Below are 18,545 nucleotides of genomic sequence, written 5' to 3'. Positions count from 1 at the left end.
CCTCCAAACCAAATAAAATAATTTTTGTTTTATAATTTTTATTGGTTCTAAAATTAAAAAAAAAAAAGAAAAATGACTGACACACCCCTAACGTTTAAGTAAAGAGACAAAAAATCTCATAATGTTTCAAAAAAAGACATTCACACCCCCATTGACTAACGAAACCGTTTCTTTTAACATAATTTATAATTTTAACATGTAATTACCGTTATACCCTTCTAGCACATAAAAAAGTAATTGTTGATTGTCCAATTTGTCCATATATTTTTAATAAAATTATGAATATACCCTCATTACCCAATTCCTCTATTTAAATTTTTGTCAAATTTTCTCTTCAAACCAAATAAATATAATTCATTACTCAATAATAAAAATAAATAAAATTGGTTATTAATGCCATAAGAATAACAATTCTCCACATGTCAATCATTAAACTTATATAATCAAAAAAATAAAAAAAAAGTAATCATGCTTGAATAATGGATTAATAACTAATTTTATTTATTTTTATTATTGAGTAATGGATTAAATTTATTTGGTTTGAAGAGAAAATTTGACAAAAATTTAAATAGAGAAATTGGGTAATGAGGGTTTATTCATAATTTTATTAAAAATATATGAACAAATTGGATAATTAACAAATACTTTTTTATGTGCTAAAAAAGTATAACGGTAATTACATGTTAAAATTATAAATTTTGTTAAAAGAAACATTTTCGTTAGTCAATGGGAGTGCGGATGTCTTTTTCGAAATATTAAGAAATTTTTTGTCCCTTTATCTAAACGTTGGAGGCGTGTAAGTCCTTTTTTCAAAAAATAAAAAACACATTTACATCCTACAATTCAAACCCATATGAATAATGAAAATAAGAGAGAGTTTCCATTTTCCAAAAACTAACCAACACGATGGCAAAAATGTAATGTAATCCTCCTCCAGGGGCAAAATCATAATCTCGCTCTACAATGGCATGATACCGAAGTTTTATTATTTTTTGGGGGGAAAAAAAAGAAAAAGAAAAGTGAAGAGACGCAACGCGAAAATGTACAGACGCAGATAGAGAAAGAGGGAGACAGATCTGAGTTAAAAGAACGAGTCAGGAACTGAGTCGAGTCAGCTGTCAGTACAAGTAGTAAAGTTTAATAGAAGATAGTGACCGTCGGATCGCGTCTTCCAAATCTGTACCAGCCGTCCGATTACATTTTTCTCTTATACCTCTTATTTTGCTTTCTTGTTTTTTTAACTCGAATTTTGTGAAGCGGAATCTCAAAAGAAGTTGAGAGCTTTTGAGCAAGAAGAAGAAGAAACCAAATCGATCGCCTCGAAATTCAGGTATTTTTCTTTTCTTGTTCTCCACAGTGATTTGTCGGTTTGGTTCCCGAGAAAATGGAGAGGACAATCTTTTTTTATTTTTTTAAGAAAAATGTGAAAATTTATTTAAAGTTGAGTTCTTTTGTTAGGTTCATTTAAGTACTGAAGTAAAGAATTTTTTTTTTTTTTGGGTAAAATGATTGACAGATGTGAAATTTTGAATGGTAATAATTTGCTTTATTTATATTCTTTGACAACTGTAAATAGAATTTTGAATCTAAGTTAGGTTTTTTTTTTTAAAGGTAATTCTGTTATTGATTTGGACTTTTTTTTTAAAAGCAAAATTATCTTATTTTTGTTTGTGCAGATTTGGGCTCTATAGAAGCTGAACTGCAGTCTATGGAGCTCAAGGGGAGGAAGTTGAAGCTTGATACAGTGTTGGGAGCTGAGAAAAATGGAGGACATTTTGGGAATTCTGTATGAGATAAGGCATTCTTAGCTCTTTTGTTGGACTAGTTTGAATCTGAATTTCGAAGGTTGTTGATTTTTGTTTTGAGTGGGTGGGAATTCTGAATATTTTATGGTTTAGAAACCTAATCTTGGCAGCCTTCATAGGGACATCGAAGATAAAGATACAAGTAGATTTAGTCAGATTTTGGCTTGTTAGCTTTAGCTTTTGTACCAAATATGGGACAAATTATAGCTTAGAAGCATAACTAGAAAGAGTAAGAGAAACTAAAGGAAATAAAAACAATTGATGGAAGATTTTGCCAAATATGCCCATAGTCCAGTTCATTTGGCAGTTGCACGTCGTGACTATGCTGCCCTGAGGCGCATTATTGCAACTCTCCCTCGGCTTTCCAAGGCTGGGGAGGTTAATACCGAAGATGAGTCTCTTGCTGCTGAGCTCCAAGCAGATGCTGTCTCAGCTGTCATTGATCGCCGTGATGTTCCTGGCCGTGAGACCCCTTTGCACCTTGCTGTTAGGCTGAGAGACCCAATTTCTGCAGAGATTTTGATGGCAGCAGGAGCAGATTGGAGCCTCCAGAACGAGAATGGTTGGAGTGCTTTGCAAGAAGCTGTTTGCACAAGGGAGGAGTCAATTGCTATGATTATTGCAAGACATTACCAACCCCTTGCCTGGGCAAAATGGTGTCGCAGACTTCCACGAATTGTTGCCTCAGCAGCTCGTATACGTGACTTCTACATGGAGATAACTTTTCATTTTGAGAGCTCAGTCATTCCATTTATTGGGCGTATTGCCCCATCTGATACTTACCGCATATGGAAACGTGGGTCGAATCTCCGTGCGGATATGACCCTTGCTGGGTTTGATGGCTTTCGCATTCAACGGTCGGACCAGACATTTCTCTTTTTGGGAGAGGGCTATACATCAGAAGATGGCAATGTGTCCTTGTCACCTGGTTCTTTGATTGTTCTTTCTCATAAGGAGAAAGAAGTTACAAATGCATTGGAAGGGGCTGGTGCTCCACCAACAGAAGCTGAAGTTGCCCATGAGGTGGCTTTGATGTCTCAAACTAACATGTATCGGCCCGGCATTGATGTCACTCAGGCTGAGCTTGTTCCCCATTTGAATTGGAGGCGACAAGAGAGGACTGAGATGGTTGGAAACTGGAAAGCCAAAGTTTACGATATGCTCCATGTGATGGTCAGTGTGAAGTCTAGGCGGGTTCCTGGTGCTATGACTGATGAGGAACTTTTTGCTGTGGAAGATGAAGACAAGTTGGCAAATGGTGGTGACAATGATGAGTATGATGATGTATTGACGGCTGAGGAAAGATTGCAATTAGATTCTGCTCTTCGTATGGGAAACTCAGATGGTCTTTGTGATGACGACGAAAATGGGGTCCTTAGCTGTCAAGAAAATGGTTCAGGAGTTTCCTATGAAAATGGTGAGGCTAATAGTGCTGTTAAGGAGAAGAAGAGTTGGTTTGGTTGGAACAAGAAAGGCACGAAGAATAACGTTGAAGACGCTGAAGATTCAAAAATTTTGAAGAAATTCTCAAAGTTGGCTCCAGAAGGTAGCAACCAGAAATCCTCATCTGAATATCCTAGGGAGGATGTGATTGATGCTAAGAAGGGAAAGGATAAAAGTAGCAAGAAGAAAAAGAAGAAAGGGCCTGTTAGCGAGTCTAAGTCTGAGAGTGAGTACAAAAAGGGTTTGAGACCTGTCCTATGGTTGACACCTGACTTCCCTCTAAAGACGGATGAGCTTCTGCCTTTGCTGGACATATTAGCCAACAAGGTCAAGGCTATTAGGAGACTCAGGGAACTTTTGACTACTAAACTACCTTCTGGCACTTTTCCTGTCAAGGTAAATTAGATTCTTTATTGTGTGTGTTTCCATTTAAATGGTTGAATTTGCAATTTTTCTAGTTTTATATCTTTGTTTTACTCTCTGCTGCTTTTATGGTAGATAACCAGATTTTGTTTTCATCACGTACAAGTTTTATTTTAATATCAACGAATTTCGGTTTTGTTTTATTTTTTCTGGGGGGAGAAGTTGGCAAGGAAAGAATCAGCAGACACTTTTTTTTCCTCCCCCCTTTTTGGGGTTAAATTTTCTAGGAAACATAATTTCTGATTCCTATTTCATAATTCACTGAGTATTATAACAATTTTCCATTTTTTAAAAAATAGGACAAGTGATTTTCTTATAGGGCAAATTGCAGTCGAAAACAGATCAACAATCATTCATTCTTGAGGAGCCATCAAACATATTATGCATGGTAATAGAGTTACTGATTGTATAATTACTCGTAGTTGGGGCTTCCTGTACTGGTTATTTTCAATTGCTATTTTCATTGTAAGATATGCTGATTTATGTATGATCTTGGAACTGTGTGCTAAAATTGCTGCATGTATATTTTTACATATGCCATAGTTTATGGAGTTATTTTTGTCTTCATGTACTATGTAATTCCCCACTGGAAAATTTTCCATCAACCTGACATTGTCTAGATGCTTAGTGGTACTTGTAAATTTAGTTCCCAATTGACAACCATTGTTCCAAAAGAAAGTATTGCCTGCACTCTCTTGTGTGTTATAACATTTTAACATTGTGATAATATTTCATTTTTCTCTGGTCCAGGTTGCTATTCCTATTGTCCCAACTATTCGAGTTCTTGTCACCTTTACAAAATTTGAGGAGTTGCAGCCAGCAGAGGAGTTTTCGACCCCACTTTCCAGCCCAGCACATTTCCAGGATTCAAAGTCCAAGGAAACAGAAGGGTCATCATCTTGGATTTCATGGATGAGAGGAAGTCGTGGTGGGCAATCAAGTGATAGTGATAGTCACAGATATAAAGATGAGATTGATCCTTTCCTCATACCAGCAGACTATACCTGGGTTGATGCCAATGAGAAGAAACGTCGCATGAAAGCCAAGAAAGCCAAGAACAAGAAACATAAAAAACAGGCAGCAGCCAAACCAGAGGGGCATCTTGTGAGTGAAGAGATGGAAGAGTAGTCACATATAAACTCTCTGGTTACTTTTCCAAAGGTAGTGATAGCCAATGAGGCACATCAGTCGAGTGAAGATTTGGAATAATAACTGCATAGAAAATTATCTCTTGATACTTTTTTCATTTCAAGATACTCAGCTGGAGAAAGAGGAGGTAAGCCTCCTTTCTTATGCCCATCTGACGTTTATTTTTGTCTTAGGATCATGTGGGGGAGATTTACAGGCAATGTCTTAGGTGATCACTTGTGGATTAAGAGCATTATCTTCATCTGTTGTATTTCAATGTAATGTGAAACTCGAGAGGAACATAATCTTCTCACTGCTTTAATTGATTGTTTTCGTTTTTTATTTTACTTGAAATTCCTCCGAATCGTTGTATCTAAGTCGGTGATCATCAAATTTACATTTTTGTGATTTGTTATTCCTTTTTCATTGTTGCAGACAAATTCAATGTTCTTTCTTTGCTTCGTTAGGTACTGATTCTTTTTATCCGATCATTTAACTTAGTGACTGGGTTATTCAATTGACGTTATTGTACTAATGTTATTTAAGAGCTCTCATAATATGACTCTGCTCAACTTCAATGTTTTCTTTACCAATTTGATAGCAATGATTTATGTTTTGGGTGGCTAACAGGGAGCTTAAAGAGTAGATTCATTTTGCGCTACTCCAATCAATTGGTATCTTGCAAGTTTAATTTTTCGTCTCTGTATAAATTCTTGTTAATCTGGCAAATGCATTTAGATACCAACAGTTTTCCAAGAAGCATAGCACTCCTTGATGGAAGTGAACTCAAAATATTATATATTCAACTACATGTACATTAGGCCTATGTACACAAACAAAAATTGGAAAAAAATAATATGAATGCTGAGAAGCATCGACATATATATACTTGTAATCTACATAAGCTATATACCTTGCTTTTCTTTCTACCAGAATCGATCCTTGTTGACGCTCAAGTATCCGGACATTACTTTTCCTCCAGTATTCCTCATGCCATCGATAAGGAAGCACCATGTGGAACCCAAAGCACCAATAAAGAAGTCAGAATCTGTTGCCATCAAGAAATTTACGAGCGGATAGTTTGTACTGGTTTCCCTACCAAGACTTGCTTCATATATGGCCATTGTCATGTTTCCCACTTGGCGTGTCACGTTCGTGTAGTAAAAGTTCCAATGAGGGTAAAGTTTTGATTTATCAACCACTTCCTGAAGGCAAGACTAGATCTTATAAGAGAAAACTTTTGCTTCAACACATGCAAATGCTCATTAAGGGAGAAAGGGCAGGTGAAAGGTTGTGAAAACTAACCTGCATTTCAGTGGAAAGCCAAATGCTGTTGAGATGTGGAAAGTGTTTCCTAATGCGGTCTGCAAGAAGCATATATTTTTCAAATTCAACCACCTTCATTTCACATGCCTTGTCCCCCATTCTTACATGCATGCTTAGCATTGGCCTCGGAATCCATGGTCTGTGACTTGACCAAACAAAATCTTCAATATCTGATCTTGAATTGTTTGCGACTTCCTGGCAATCAGAGAGTTCATCCAGATTAAATTTTGTAGAAGATTATTCTTGGTTAGCATGCCAGAATTAAACCTTCAATTTGATCATTTCATAGAAATCCCCGAGCTCTGATTTCATTCAACAGTATTTATGAGGTTAGTGGGTAGTCTACAATGCTTATATGGGGCTCATCGTCAATTGAACGTAGATTCAATAGCAGACGAATTTTTGTACATCACTGTAACCAGGCTGTCCCCCTCATTTGTCTCATGTGGGATTGCTCTTAAAAGGAATATCTCAAATTCATACAAACTTATTTAGAATATAGGTTAGGAGGGCATCCAACTCTAAAACAGAGTTTTAGAAGACATGAGTTTTAAGACTTACAACATTTGGCCATTCTCTGGGAAGACCGGTGAGAACCATTTTTGCAGCTTCCTTTCCAAATGCAGCATGACGTGCAACGTTCAATAAGCCACATGTGTATTCAGTTAGGAATCTCATCAAGTAGCGTACAGCCTGACAAAAAATATGAACAGTTGTGAATTATGGAATGAAAAATTGAAGACACTCAAGTGAGAGAATTCACACTAAAAGGTTCCAATATTCATTTCTTCTTCTCTTACAGGAAAACAAAGTTGCTAATTCTATTGTTTCTTAAAAGGAAGGAACTTTAGGGTTGAGATTATTATCTGAGACTACATAAATGTTGAAAATAATCCTCCTATCTACATGAAGTTTAAATCACACCTGTGCTCTCCACCATCTTCGATCCATTTTGCGGTGATAAGCAATCAATGTCCCATTTATTTCTGTTGTTGGCTGCAAATAACTCCAAGGATCACCCCATACCCTTCATAGGAAAGATATTGACATCAATGAATTAAGAGATGATGGTCTCATTTGCAAGTTAACAGTATTTAGAAGTAAAATGGTTAAACGTGAAATCACTTGCCTAGGAGCTCGTCCAGCCCAAATTTGCTTTGAACTGTAATTATCTTTTGTTGTTATAATTCCTTTTTCCAATGCTTCTTTATTGTCCATAAGCTCAAATGCACGATCTCGACATTCTTGGGAAGTCTCTGGAAGGAAGTAACAGGACCAACTAGATCTTGAAGAACCTAGAAAAATAAGTCCATTTAAGAATAATTTGACAATGTAGTGAATAGCTTAATGTTGTAACGCTTGAATTAGAAATGGAAAATTCATGATTTTCCCCAATTTTACCTTTACAGCCATCATGGTCAGCCCGATTATAATAATTTGTGACAAGGACCCTTTTTTCATTGATTGCAATAGCAAGAAGGCCACACATTCCAGCAATCTGCGCACCAATACCAAAGCCGGGTAATCTCTCCCAGTCAGCTACAAGAAATCTTACATTAGGATCCCAGCAGTTTGGTGGATGCTGGTGGACCCAAATGTCCCGTTGCACTTTCCTAGTCAAGGGATAATTTTCTTCATCCGATCCGGTAATCTGCAAGAAGCACAAATATTTATAAACTACTAATTGTAAATTCAATATGGTAACGCCCGACACAAATGTAAACGTACAACATGCTGATAAAAGTATCCATAAATGTTATTATATAATGCATTGTTGTTGGACTATGAAAATTATAAACTTACCCAGGGAGGATAAACACCTTCTGATATAGGGCGATGCCGAGGAGACCCAAGTTGTTCTTTAGCTGTAGAAGCTGGATACATGTCCAGTAGCCCCTTCCTATTTGTCCAAGGAGGAAAACTCTCATTCTCAGCACGGGTATCAAGACGCATATTTATATATGCACTTAATTTGCAATTCTCTAAATGAGGGGCATTAGGCACACTGGATCGGTTTAGTCCAAATTTCAGCAAAAACTCCCTTTCTTCATGTACAGATTCCGTTAATAAAGCGCCCCAAACCAAATGCAACAAAGAAACTCTCTCGTTATCAGTTTCCATTGTACTTCGCTGTGAATTAAACCACCTCTCTGTTTCTTTCAGTTTAAGCTTGCAGTCTGTGCTTTTAACCATGTCTACGGTTCAGTAAAAGAAAATTCTTTCAAGCATCCAATTAAAGAACTACCAATATTATCACTAAGTGCTTATAAACCAAAAAATAAAATAAAATAAAATACTAAGTGCAGAATTTCTCAGTGTTCATCAAATGATAGATCCATAATCACTAGAAATCCCGGGCGTATCTTGGAAAGCAATTGTAAAGAATAATGACACATTCAATAGCATAAACATAAATTTTCAATGATCCATGTATTAAAAAAATCAGAAATCTCTTATCATTCACTAATGCAAGACGTCAATGAATTGGCTTCAACTCCAAGTAAATCAAGAAAAGAAAAGCAAGTGGATTCGATTACATACAATAAAGCATGATTTAGTGAATCTGGTCAAACCAAACTAAAGAAGTAGAAAATTAAGTGCAATTAACAAGTAACTTTTAACTTTAGTTGCTTTAAACACACTCTTAAATCATTCCCATCATTGCCCTCCCCATATACAAACCCCGGCCTAATGTTGACTGGACCAAGAGATCATTCATGAAACACTTAAAACTAATAATTCAACTTCAAAGTTCAAGGAAAATTTTTGGAACTAATCAAAATAAAATACAAGCTGATGATCATGAACCGAAATTGTACATAATATGTTGAAGAAAATTAGAAGGAAGCTTAATTACTTACTGATTGCATCTGAACTTGAATTCCATGGTGATGAAGCAGAAGAAGCCCCCATTGAAAATGAAATTCCATTAAAGTCAAAGCTACCAAAAGAAGTAAGAGCAGCAAGAAACAAAGTGGCCAGACAAACTCCACAAAGAAATCCCACAACACAAATTTGGCATGGGAACGAACTGCCCATTTGCAGAGCTCTCTGTGAAACAACTCTCTCAAGAGATTTCTGATTCATTGCCTCCATTAATTTCCTCTTTATTTTCCAAAGTCCAAAGAGTAAAGGAAGAACCTCAAATTGCTCTTAAATGTATGCCAACTAACTTACAACAATAGTCACATGAAAATACATCCAATTCCCTTTTTAAGCCTCCATGTTTAACAAATGCTTGTGAATGGACAAGACAGATTATCTAATACAAAAAATGAACAAGATTACAGAACTATCACCCTCAATTCCTTCACCATCTTTTTTTCTTTTTTATTTTATTTTCGGTGGTCCAGTACTTTTTTATTTTTCCATCCAACTGCCCAAAAAAAAAAAAAATCATAAATTTAATCAGAATTCAGTAGAAAATAATTGAAGGAAGAGATAAAAGTACAAGCTTTTTTCAGTCACACAAACTCATTTGAAAGATAAAATCAATTATTCAAAAAAAATGACAAAAGATTAGAAGATAATAAAGGAGTAAATGACATCAATTTTTAACACTAAAGCATCAGAAAACATGCAGTGAAAACAGTGGGGAGAAAAAACTTACACTTGGACGATAATGACACAAACAAGTTTAGAGATTACATGTAGAAGGACACCTGGCCAAAAATACACAAAAAATAATACAAATGATACTGTAAGATGATAAGATTCCACAAAAGGCAGCTAGCCAGAAACGTCCAAATTGGAGCTATTGGTTATGTTCTTTAATATGTCAGTTTGGTGAAAATATGATAAAAAGAAATAATGAAATGAAGAATCAACCCAATTAAACAATTAAACAAACTCAGAAAGGAAAGGAAAGGAAAGGAAAGAATAGCGAGAGGAGGTGTCAGAGATGAGAGAGAGATGAAGGAGAGCGTGGGAAGGCTAACCCATGTTCAGTTTCTCGAGAAACAAACAGACATATCATTCTCTCTGATCACACTGTTTGTTCACGGTTGTGTTGTACAGTCAACTCAGTTGCTTGGTATTTGTGTCATCATCCCAGCTTCACTTGGTGCGGTTTCCACTTGGAACATTTGTTAAACCTTTATATCTTTATTCAACCAATTATTTTATGGCTATTACAAATTTACAATGTAATTTTTAAGTAACTTTAAGTGTTGGTAACCGAATTTTAAAATTTTAAGATAGATAAGGATTAAAAAATTAATTTAAACTTAACCTATTCTCATTTTAAAAAAATAATTATCTTATACTACGACAGTTTATATAAATAATTTATACGTTTAATATTTACAAAATGAATTGGTATGTTTAACCACTCTAATATTATTTGAACTTTTTAATTTATAATTTTATGAAAAATTAGTGATCCCAATGCTTTTTCTTTCTTTTTCTGAGAAGTAGAATGGAAGATTTCAAAAAAATAATTTATCAAAGGATAAATTACATAGTAATAAGATGTAAAAACTAAAATTTTATTGATTTATGATTATATGTAGGTTATTTAAATAAATTTAAAGATGACGAAATTGAATGATAATAATAAATTACTCATATGTATTACTTTTAACTTTTATTTTTTACTTAAAGTATAGACTTTAATAATTCTTTAATTTAAAATTTAAATTTTTTCTGAATTTATAGAGTTATTTACACAGATTTAACAAAAGTTATTTTAATATATTTAATATTAGCTCATTTAAAATTTAAATAAATTTTTTCTTTAAATTTTTAAATTTATTTTCTTAATGCCCTTTCAAATCCCCACTAATCATGATCTAGATCATAATAAATACGAGATCATGATACATGTAGTGATGGACGTAGAATATATTCTTCCGTCCAGTGGACCTACATTTGAGTAGTCCCCACAACAAGTGGGCCCGGAGTAAGCTATATAGCTGTCATTTCCTCAAGCTGCAAGATTTGAACAACAAAAAAGAAAAAAATAAAAAATAAAAATCTCGAGTTTAGTTGGCTTCATGTTCAATGATCACGAATGTTGTTAATTATTGTCATTATTAATCTTTTTCTAGTACATAATTGTTGATTAATTATTAAAAAAATAAAAAGTTGATGTGATTAGTGATCCCTAAGCAAGGTTTTTAAAGGATTTTATGTTGTTATCTTGGGAGAAAATTAGTTGGAGGACTGAAAAAGATTAATAGAATAAACAAATCAGCATCAAATTGTGGAGAAAGTGGTTGAGTTATGATTATTTTGTCATCATTATTGTGATGTGTAAGGCGTATCCTTCAATACAAACTCTCTGTCTGCACTTTACACGTGTCAACAGTGCCACGTGGCTCAACGATTTGGGGATTAGTAAAGTGGGTTTTGTTCAGTGAATGGTTGTACTTTTGGTCTATGTTGAAATCCATAAATAAAGCTGCGTCACGGGCGCTCAAAGCTCTACGATCAGAGGATAATTTGCGCACGCGGACTCACTTAATACTTAAGATGGATACACTTATAAGTGGAGTTGACTTAAAAATAGATCGCCAAGATAATTAAGTAGCCGTGGTGTGCTTAGCAACACAAGCCCAGCCCAAGATCTAGAACTCTTTATATATTACACATACATTAGAACATTCTAAGACTCACCACTTGGGTCCTTAAATATTTTGCCACTTGTAGTAGAGCTCTCTAGAATTAAGCACTCCACCCCCTATAAATAGGAGTGAACACCCATCATTTGCACCACCACCAACACACGCACACAACACACCTAGCACACTAGCACATAATATCTCTTGTACAAACACTCTTGTAATCTTTCTAAGTGTGTATAATACAATCATACTTGGCCATCCTACTCTTGCTTCCCATAACATTTTTCTACAAGTGTGTGTGCTTGGCTTGTTTGGGGAGTAATCAAGGCTTACTTGGCAACTCGCGCGCTAAGGTCGCTCAAGTGCTGCACGGGACTTTGCTGCGCAAAATTATCATCCCGTGACAAGTGGTATCAGAGCTACGGTTTGCACCCACCCGCAAGCTAGCTTGTAGATGATGGCCAATCCTTCCAGCACATTGTAAGAGGGCACACTCGGTGCGGAGGTACTGGAGCAAGCTCGTGGCTACGAGGAGGGAGGACGAGGACAACCAAAGTCCCAAGGTAAGTCCAAAGCCCCTTCTATGGATGCATTGGAACCTCGTGTTGCCACGCTCGAAACTTCAATGCCTGCTGTCCAAGACACCCTTGATACATTAGAGGAGCAAGTCGATGGCCTTGAGAGCGAGTATGGCGAATTCACGGTAGCTACCAAAGCCCTCACGCAAGACCAAGCCGACTCTCTCCGAGGGGACTTTCAAGCATTCCATGACGAGCTGCTCAATTTGCGTAGCTTTGTGCAAAATGAGTTGCGTGTAGTCCGTACGTAGGTCGATGAAGTCCGATCGGACTGGGCTTAGCACAAGCACACACTCACGCCTAGCCCAGCTGCAGTTCCCGCAAGCTCGAGTGATGCACGCCGCATTGACGTGCCCAAGCTCGATACTTATAATGGTGCTCTCAACGTTGTTGTGGTGGATAACTTCCTCTTTGGGCTAGAGCAATATTTCGATGCCATGGGTGTTCGTGACGAGGCATCAAAGGTAGGCACCGCACCTACATTCCTCCGAGATACCGCGCAACTATAGTGGCTGCGGAAACACGGTGGATGGGCAAGGGCATTTGCGCCATCAGCACATGGGCCGAATTTCAGCAAGAACTCCATAAGCATTTTGCCCCAAGCAATATGGAGAAGGAAACACGAGCGCAGTTACGTCGGTTTAAGAAAACGGGTAGCGTCCTCGATTACATCAACGACTTCACCACCCTTATGCTTGAGATTTCCGACATGTCCGGTAAGGAATCCCTCTTCTACTTTCAAGACAGCCTTAAAGATTGGGCCAAGACGGAGCTTGATAGGCGTGGCGTACAAACTCTCGACGACGCCATTGCCATTGCGGAATCACTTTCCGATTACTCCGCGCAGCCCAAAGATAAAAGGCCGAAAGGACAAGGGCCACAACCACAAGGAATGGGGACAAAAAAAGCCTCAAAACGGCAAGAGCGGGCAAAGCAAGCCAGAAAAATAGCAGCCGCATAAGCCTCGAAGCCTATGCTTTATTTGCAACGGACCTTATTGGGTGCGCGACTGTCCGGAGAAAAAGTCGCTTAGCGCCCTTGCCGCTCAGCTCAAGGGCGACTCTCTATCGACACCGGAAGAGCCCCAACCTAGAGTGGGTTCCCTCAAACGCCTTGGCGCGCTCGAAAGCTATCCACCCACAGCCACGAGGAAAGGGCTCATGTATGTGAGTGCCATGGTCAATGGCCAAGTTGTTCAAGCATTGCTCGACACCGGAGCCACACACAACTTTATCTCGGAAAAAGAGGCTAAGCGCCTAGGGTTAAAGGTGACGAAGGACGGAGGCACAATGAAGGCGGTAAACTCACCCACCAAGCCCATTGCGGGCTCCGCACAAGGGGTGCGCGTTACTCTTGAGACATAGAGCGGAAAGCTCGACTTCTCGATCGTGCCCATGGACGACTTCAAGATAGTCCTCGGCATGAAGTTCTTCGATTGAGTCCATGCTTACCCATTGCCGGCCACGAACTCCCTAAACATCCTTGGCGGGAGTATGGCGTGCATGGTTCCAGCCGAGCGCTTGAAGACTGCAATTCAAGAAGGCTTTTCGGAAGGACCACAACTTCTTGGTCTCTATCCGGGAGGTGAATAATGAAGAAGATCGAGAAGACTTGCCAAGCCAAGCCCCTCCGCTCATCCAAGCCGTCCTCCACGAGTTCAAGGACGTCATGCCTCCGAAGCTCTCGAAGAAGCTCCCACCGAGTCGAGAGGTGGAACATGAGATTGAGTTAGAGCAAGGGCCGAAGCTGTCAACCTTAGCGCCTTACCGCATGGCGCCACCCGAGCTAGAAGAGTTGCAGAGGCAACTCAAGGACTTGCTTGATGCGGGCTACATCCACCCATCCAAGGCTCCGTTCGGTGCACCGGTGCTCTTTCAAAAGAAGAAGGATGGATCCCTACGCATGTGCATCGACTATCGGGCGCTCAACAAGATTACAATCAAGAACAAGTATCTGATTCCCTTGATTGCAGACTTGTTTGATCAACTCGGCAGTGCGCGATACTTCACCAAGCTCTACCTACGGTTCGGGTACTACCAAGCACGCATCGCCAAGGGTGATGAACCAAAGACGGTGTGCGTGACCAGGTATGGCTCCTTCGAATTTCTTGGTATTTCGTTTGGTCTTACCAATGCACCGACGACATTTTGCACTCTCATGAACAAAGTCCTCCACCTGTTTCTCGACCGCTTTGTTGTGGTGTACTTGGATGACATTGTGGTGTACAGCACCACACTCGAGGAACATGTTCAACACTTACGACAAGTTCTCCAAGTACTACACAACAACGAACTCTACCTCAAGGTGGAGAAGTGCTCATTTTCCCAATGAGAGGTGGAGTTTCTTGGCCACAAGATAGCGGACAGGAAACTCATGATGGAGGACTCGAAAGTGAAGGCTATACTTGAGTGGCAACCTCCCACCAATGTACCCGAACTCTGGTTTTCCTCGGGTTGGTGAACTATTACTGCCGCTTCATCAAAGGGTATTCGGTTAAAGCGACACCCTTGACCGAACTATTGAAAAAGAACTGCACGTGGCATTGGTTCAAGGAATGCCAACGCGCTTTCAGAGAGTTGAAGAAGGCTATCTCCGAACAGCCTGTCCTCGCACTTCCAGACCATACAAAGCCATTTGAGGTTCAAATGGATGCCTCCGATTTTGCCATAGGCGGAGTACTCATACAAGAAGGCCACCCTATAGCATTTGAGAGCCGAAAGCTCAATGACACGGAACGCCGCTACATCGTGCAAGAGAAAGAGATGACAGCCATTGTCCATTGCCTACGTGTGTGGCGACACTACTTGCTTGGCTCACACTTCGTGATCTTGACGGACAACGTAGCCACGAGCTACTTCCAACAAAAGAAAGTTAGGTGGCAAGACTTTCTTGTAGAATTCGATTAGGGGTGGCAATATGGGTCATGATTCGTTTATTCGATTCGATTCGATGCGAATTAAATGGGTTTGGGTTTGAAAAAATTGATTCGTTTAATAAATGGGTGAATTCGATTCGATTCGTTAATTAAACAAATAGAATGCGGGTTTGAAAATTTAGATTCGTTTATTCGTTTAGAATTCGATTAATAAATGGGTCATAAACGAATCGAATACGGGTCGATTCGTTTATTATTCGTTTAATTAAATTACTTTTTTATCCTTAAATTTATTTGAAAGCTTTTTAAAATTTGAAGGTTAATATTGTAATTTTAAGTAAATAACAAAAAAAAAAACAAAGTAGCGGAAACCTAAAGCTAAATCCCTAAAAATTCTCCCCTCACTCAGCCACTCTCGTTGCTCTCTACCTCTCTCACACGAATCACACTCACCCACCCATACCAAGTGAAGCAATCAAGCAACAAAAACAGCCGCCGGTAGCCACTGTCACTAACTCACAGCGAACCGACGATTACAACCACCATCGTTCATCTATCATCGATTGAGCTTGAGGGATGCAGCCAGACGAGTGCAGCCCGCAACTCGGCAGAAACCCAGGAGCATCAACCGCGCAACGTATTAGCAGCCACTCGAACCCACAGCAGTAGCTAACTCGTGCGGCGGTGCAGCAGCAGCAAACCCAAGCGAGCGCGACCCGAACCAGTGCCCAGGCGACCGCGACCCGAACCAGTGCCCAAGCGACCCGAATCAACAAGCCATCACCAACTCAGGGTAATATCATGAGATTATGGTTGAATTATTGAGAAATTTTGTATTGTAGAAACAGTGATGACAAAGATAAACCAGAGATTCTGAGTGAGTTCCTCGTTTAGGAAGATCGCTTTTAATCTTTTTGTAGTAACTTTGATTTTAAGTAACATAGACGATGAACCCAACAGAGAAGCTGCAACGAGCTATCCATTTTTGAAGCGCCTTCTGTGGCTCTGCGTAAAGTGCTAATTAACCAGCTGCATCTTGGACCAAGAGATATAAATGAATATATTTTTCTTTTGCGCAGTACGAAGCAGTAATTAAGTTGTTCTCTAGGAAATCAATCCATAATCAAGGTTTTAATGCTATTAATTATATACAATATGTTCTTCTTTAGATTTTATAAGTGTATAACACCTCCTTTGACATAATATATATTGATGTAGACCTCTCGGAGTCAGATGGATGATTTGCGCAGGCCGGTTGCTTTCTGCAAGACAATGCCAAAAAAAAAAAAAAACATTTTGCTCGCAGTTTATGTGCTTTATCCACATTTGACAGGGCATTTTGTAATTTATTTGAGCATTAATTATGCCAAGTTTCAGTTCTGTTCTCATTTTTCTTGGACTCGTAACAGCAATCAGCATCAGGAAGATGCAAGGTAGGTTTAAGTGCTTATTTAATTCCCAAGCGACCCGAATCAACAAGCCATCACCAACTCAGGGTAATATCATGAGATTATGGTTGAATTATTGAGAAATTTTGTATTGTACAATATTATGAGATTATGGTTTAGAAAATGTTTTGTATTGTTCGAAAAATATTATGAAATTATATATAAATCGATTATGGTGTTAAAAATTATCTGTAGGATAAGGAAGAAGCCCCCACAAATATTGGATTAATTTTTTTTTAGTATTAGAATTTATAATTTATTATGTTGTATTGTTAATATTTTGTGTATTGGAATATTGTGCATTAGGAATATTGCTGGGTTAGAATTTGGCATACATGATGAATAGATTTGATTTTTGAAATATTGTTAGGTAAAGTTTTTATCTTGTTCAATTATTATTTCCTTGAAAATGCTACAAATTTGCTATATATTTGATTTTTGAAATTTTACAATGACTATTATCAATATTGCAGCATGTTAATAACATTTTATTTACTTTTTGGTGTAGGATTTTTGTTTTCAAGATGACAAAGACAAATGAAGAGAATTAAAGAAATTACATTTCTTTATAATTTGAATTTGAATTATTGTTATTTGTAATATTAAGGATTTGGTATTTGGTATTTGGATGACTGTATAATATAATTTGAATTATTTGTATTTTGTTGTGGGATATTAAATTTTTTTTTGCTTAATTTTGTTTATTAATTATATTTTCTAAACGAATTGTAAACGAATCCTAATTCGATTCGATTCGTTATGGATTTGTAAAGGATAAACGAATAATAAATGAATCCGGATTCGATTCGATTCGTTTATCGATTCGTTTATCAATTCTATTAAACGAATTAAACGAATCGAACCGAATATTCGTTTAATAAACGAATCGAATCCGAATCCTGAAATTTCAATTCGTTTAATAAACGAATCGAATTCGAATCCATAGAATTTTGACCCAATTCATTTACGATTCCATTCGAATTCGATTCGTTTATTCGTTTGGCCACCCCTAAATTCGATTATAAGCTCGAGTACAAGCCCGGAAAAGCCAACGTTTTTGCGGATGCTCTAAGTCGTAAAGCGGAGTTGGCTACACTTAGCATGAGCCAGCCAAAGTTCGATCTGGTCATACGCATCAAGGAAGGCCTCCAACAGGATCCGTTAGCGAAAGAATTGTTGGGAAAGGTGCTTGAAGGAAAGACGAGATGATTTTGGCAAGAAAAAGGCATCCTCATCACCAAGGGAGACCAACTATTTATGCCGAGGTTGGAAAATTTACGGCGAGAGGTGATCAAGGAGTGCCATGACTCGAGGTGGGCTGGCCACCCCAGAGTATAGCGCACGACCGCACTCGTCCAAGCCTCCTACTTTTGGCCACACATGAGAGATGACATCGAGGCCTATGTGCGGACATGTCTCGTGTGCCAACAAGATAAGGCAGAGCGCCAACTTCCGGCAGGACTATTGGAGCCTTTACCAATAGCATCAAAACCATGGGGGAGTGTCACAATGGACTTTATCTCGGCCTTACCTAAGTCCGAGGGGTGCAGAAGCATCATGGTGGTAGTCGACTGCTATAGCAAGTATGTGACTTTCATCGCCTCACCAACCGATTGCAAAGCGGATGAGGCTGCCCGCCTATTTGTCAAGCACATCATCAAGCTTTGGGGGGTTCCGAAGAGCATCGTGAGTGACCGAGATTCACGCTTCACCAGACGCTTTTGGACTGAGCTCTTCAAGATGTTGGGAACCGACCTCAAGTTCTCAACAAGCTTTCATCTGCAAACGAATGGACAAACTGAGCGCATCAATAGCCTACTCGAGATGTATCTTAGGCATTATGTGAGCGCTCACCAGCGAGATTGGGCCAAGTTGCTGGACGTTGCCTAATTCTCATACAACCTACAACAGAGCGAGGCTACGGGCAAGAGTCTGTTCGAGATCATCATGGGATT

At 38.5% G+C, this 18,545-nt stretch overlaps 2 protein-coding genes across 5 annotated transcripts; one reads left to right on the top strand and one right to left on the bottom strand.

The window, feature by feature from the left end:
- Positions 1–1,013: 1,013 nt before the first annotated feature.
- On the top strand, positions 1,014–5,217 carry LOC102624469 (uncharacterized). The gene is made up of 3 exons (XM_006470862.3): positions 1,014–1,330; positions 1,677–3,644; positions 4,422–5,217. Exons 2-3 carry the CDS (start codon positions 2,067–2,069, stop codon positions 4,797–4,799), a joined length of 1,956 nt encoding a protein of 651 aa, XP_006470925.2. The 5' UTR covers positions 1,014–1,330; positions 1,677–2,066; the 3' UTR covers positions 4,800–5,217.
- A 330-nt stretch (positions 5,218–5,547) lies between these two features.
- LOC102623398 (uncharacterized) lies at positions 5,548–10,225 on the bottom strand. 4 transcript variants are annotated; one of them, XM_006470860.4, is made up of 10 exons: positions 10,064–10,225; positions 9,736–9,787; positions 8,987–9,501; positions 7,929–8,302; positions 7,527–7,776; positions 7,255–7,420; positions 7,050–7,152; positions 6,687–6,818; positions 6,105–6,320; positions 5,548–6,004 (listed from the first exon to the last, which is right to left on the bottom strand). In XM_006470860.4, exons 3-10 carry the CDS (start codon positions 9,219–9,221, stop codon positions 5,726–5,728), a joined length of 1,755 nt encoding a protein of 584 aa, XP_006470923.2. In that variant the 5' UTR covers positions 9,222–9,501; positions 9,736–9,787; positions 10,064–10,225; the 3' UTR covers positions 5,548–5,725. The 4 variants fall into 4 exon arrangements, with proteins under 4 accessions (XP_006470923.2, XP_006470920.2, XP_006470922.2 ...); XM_006470857.4 differs by having other exon boundaries at positions 7,929–8,320; positions 10,064–10,224; XM_006470859.4 differs by lacking the exon at positions 9,736–9,787 and having other exon boundaries at positions 7,929–8,320; positions 10,064–10,218.
- Between the last annotated feature and the right edge of the window lie 8,320 nt (positions 10,226–18,545).

Source organism: Citrus sinensis, chromosome 8, assembly GCF_022201045.2.
Source record: "Citrus sinensis cultivar Valencia sweet orange chromosome 8, DVS_A1.0, whole genome shotgun sequence".
Classification (NCBI taxonomy): domain Eukaryota; kingdom Viridiplantae; phylum Streptophyta; class Magnoliopsida; order Sapindales; family Rutaceae; genus Citrus; species Citrus sinensis.
Note: the sequence above shows the minus strand (reverse complement) of the source record. Positions and strands in the feature narration are given on the sequence as shown.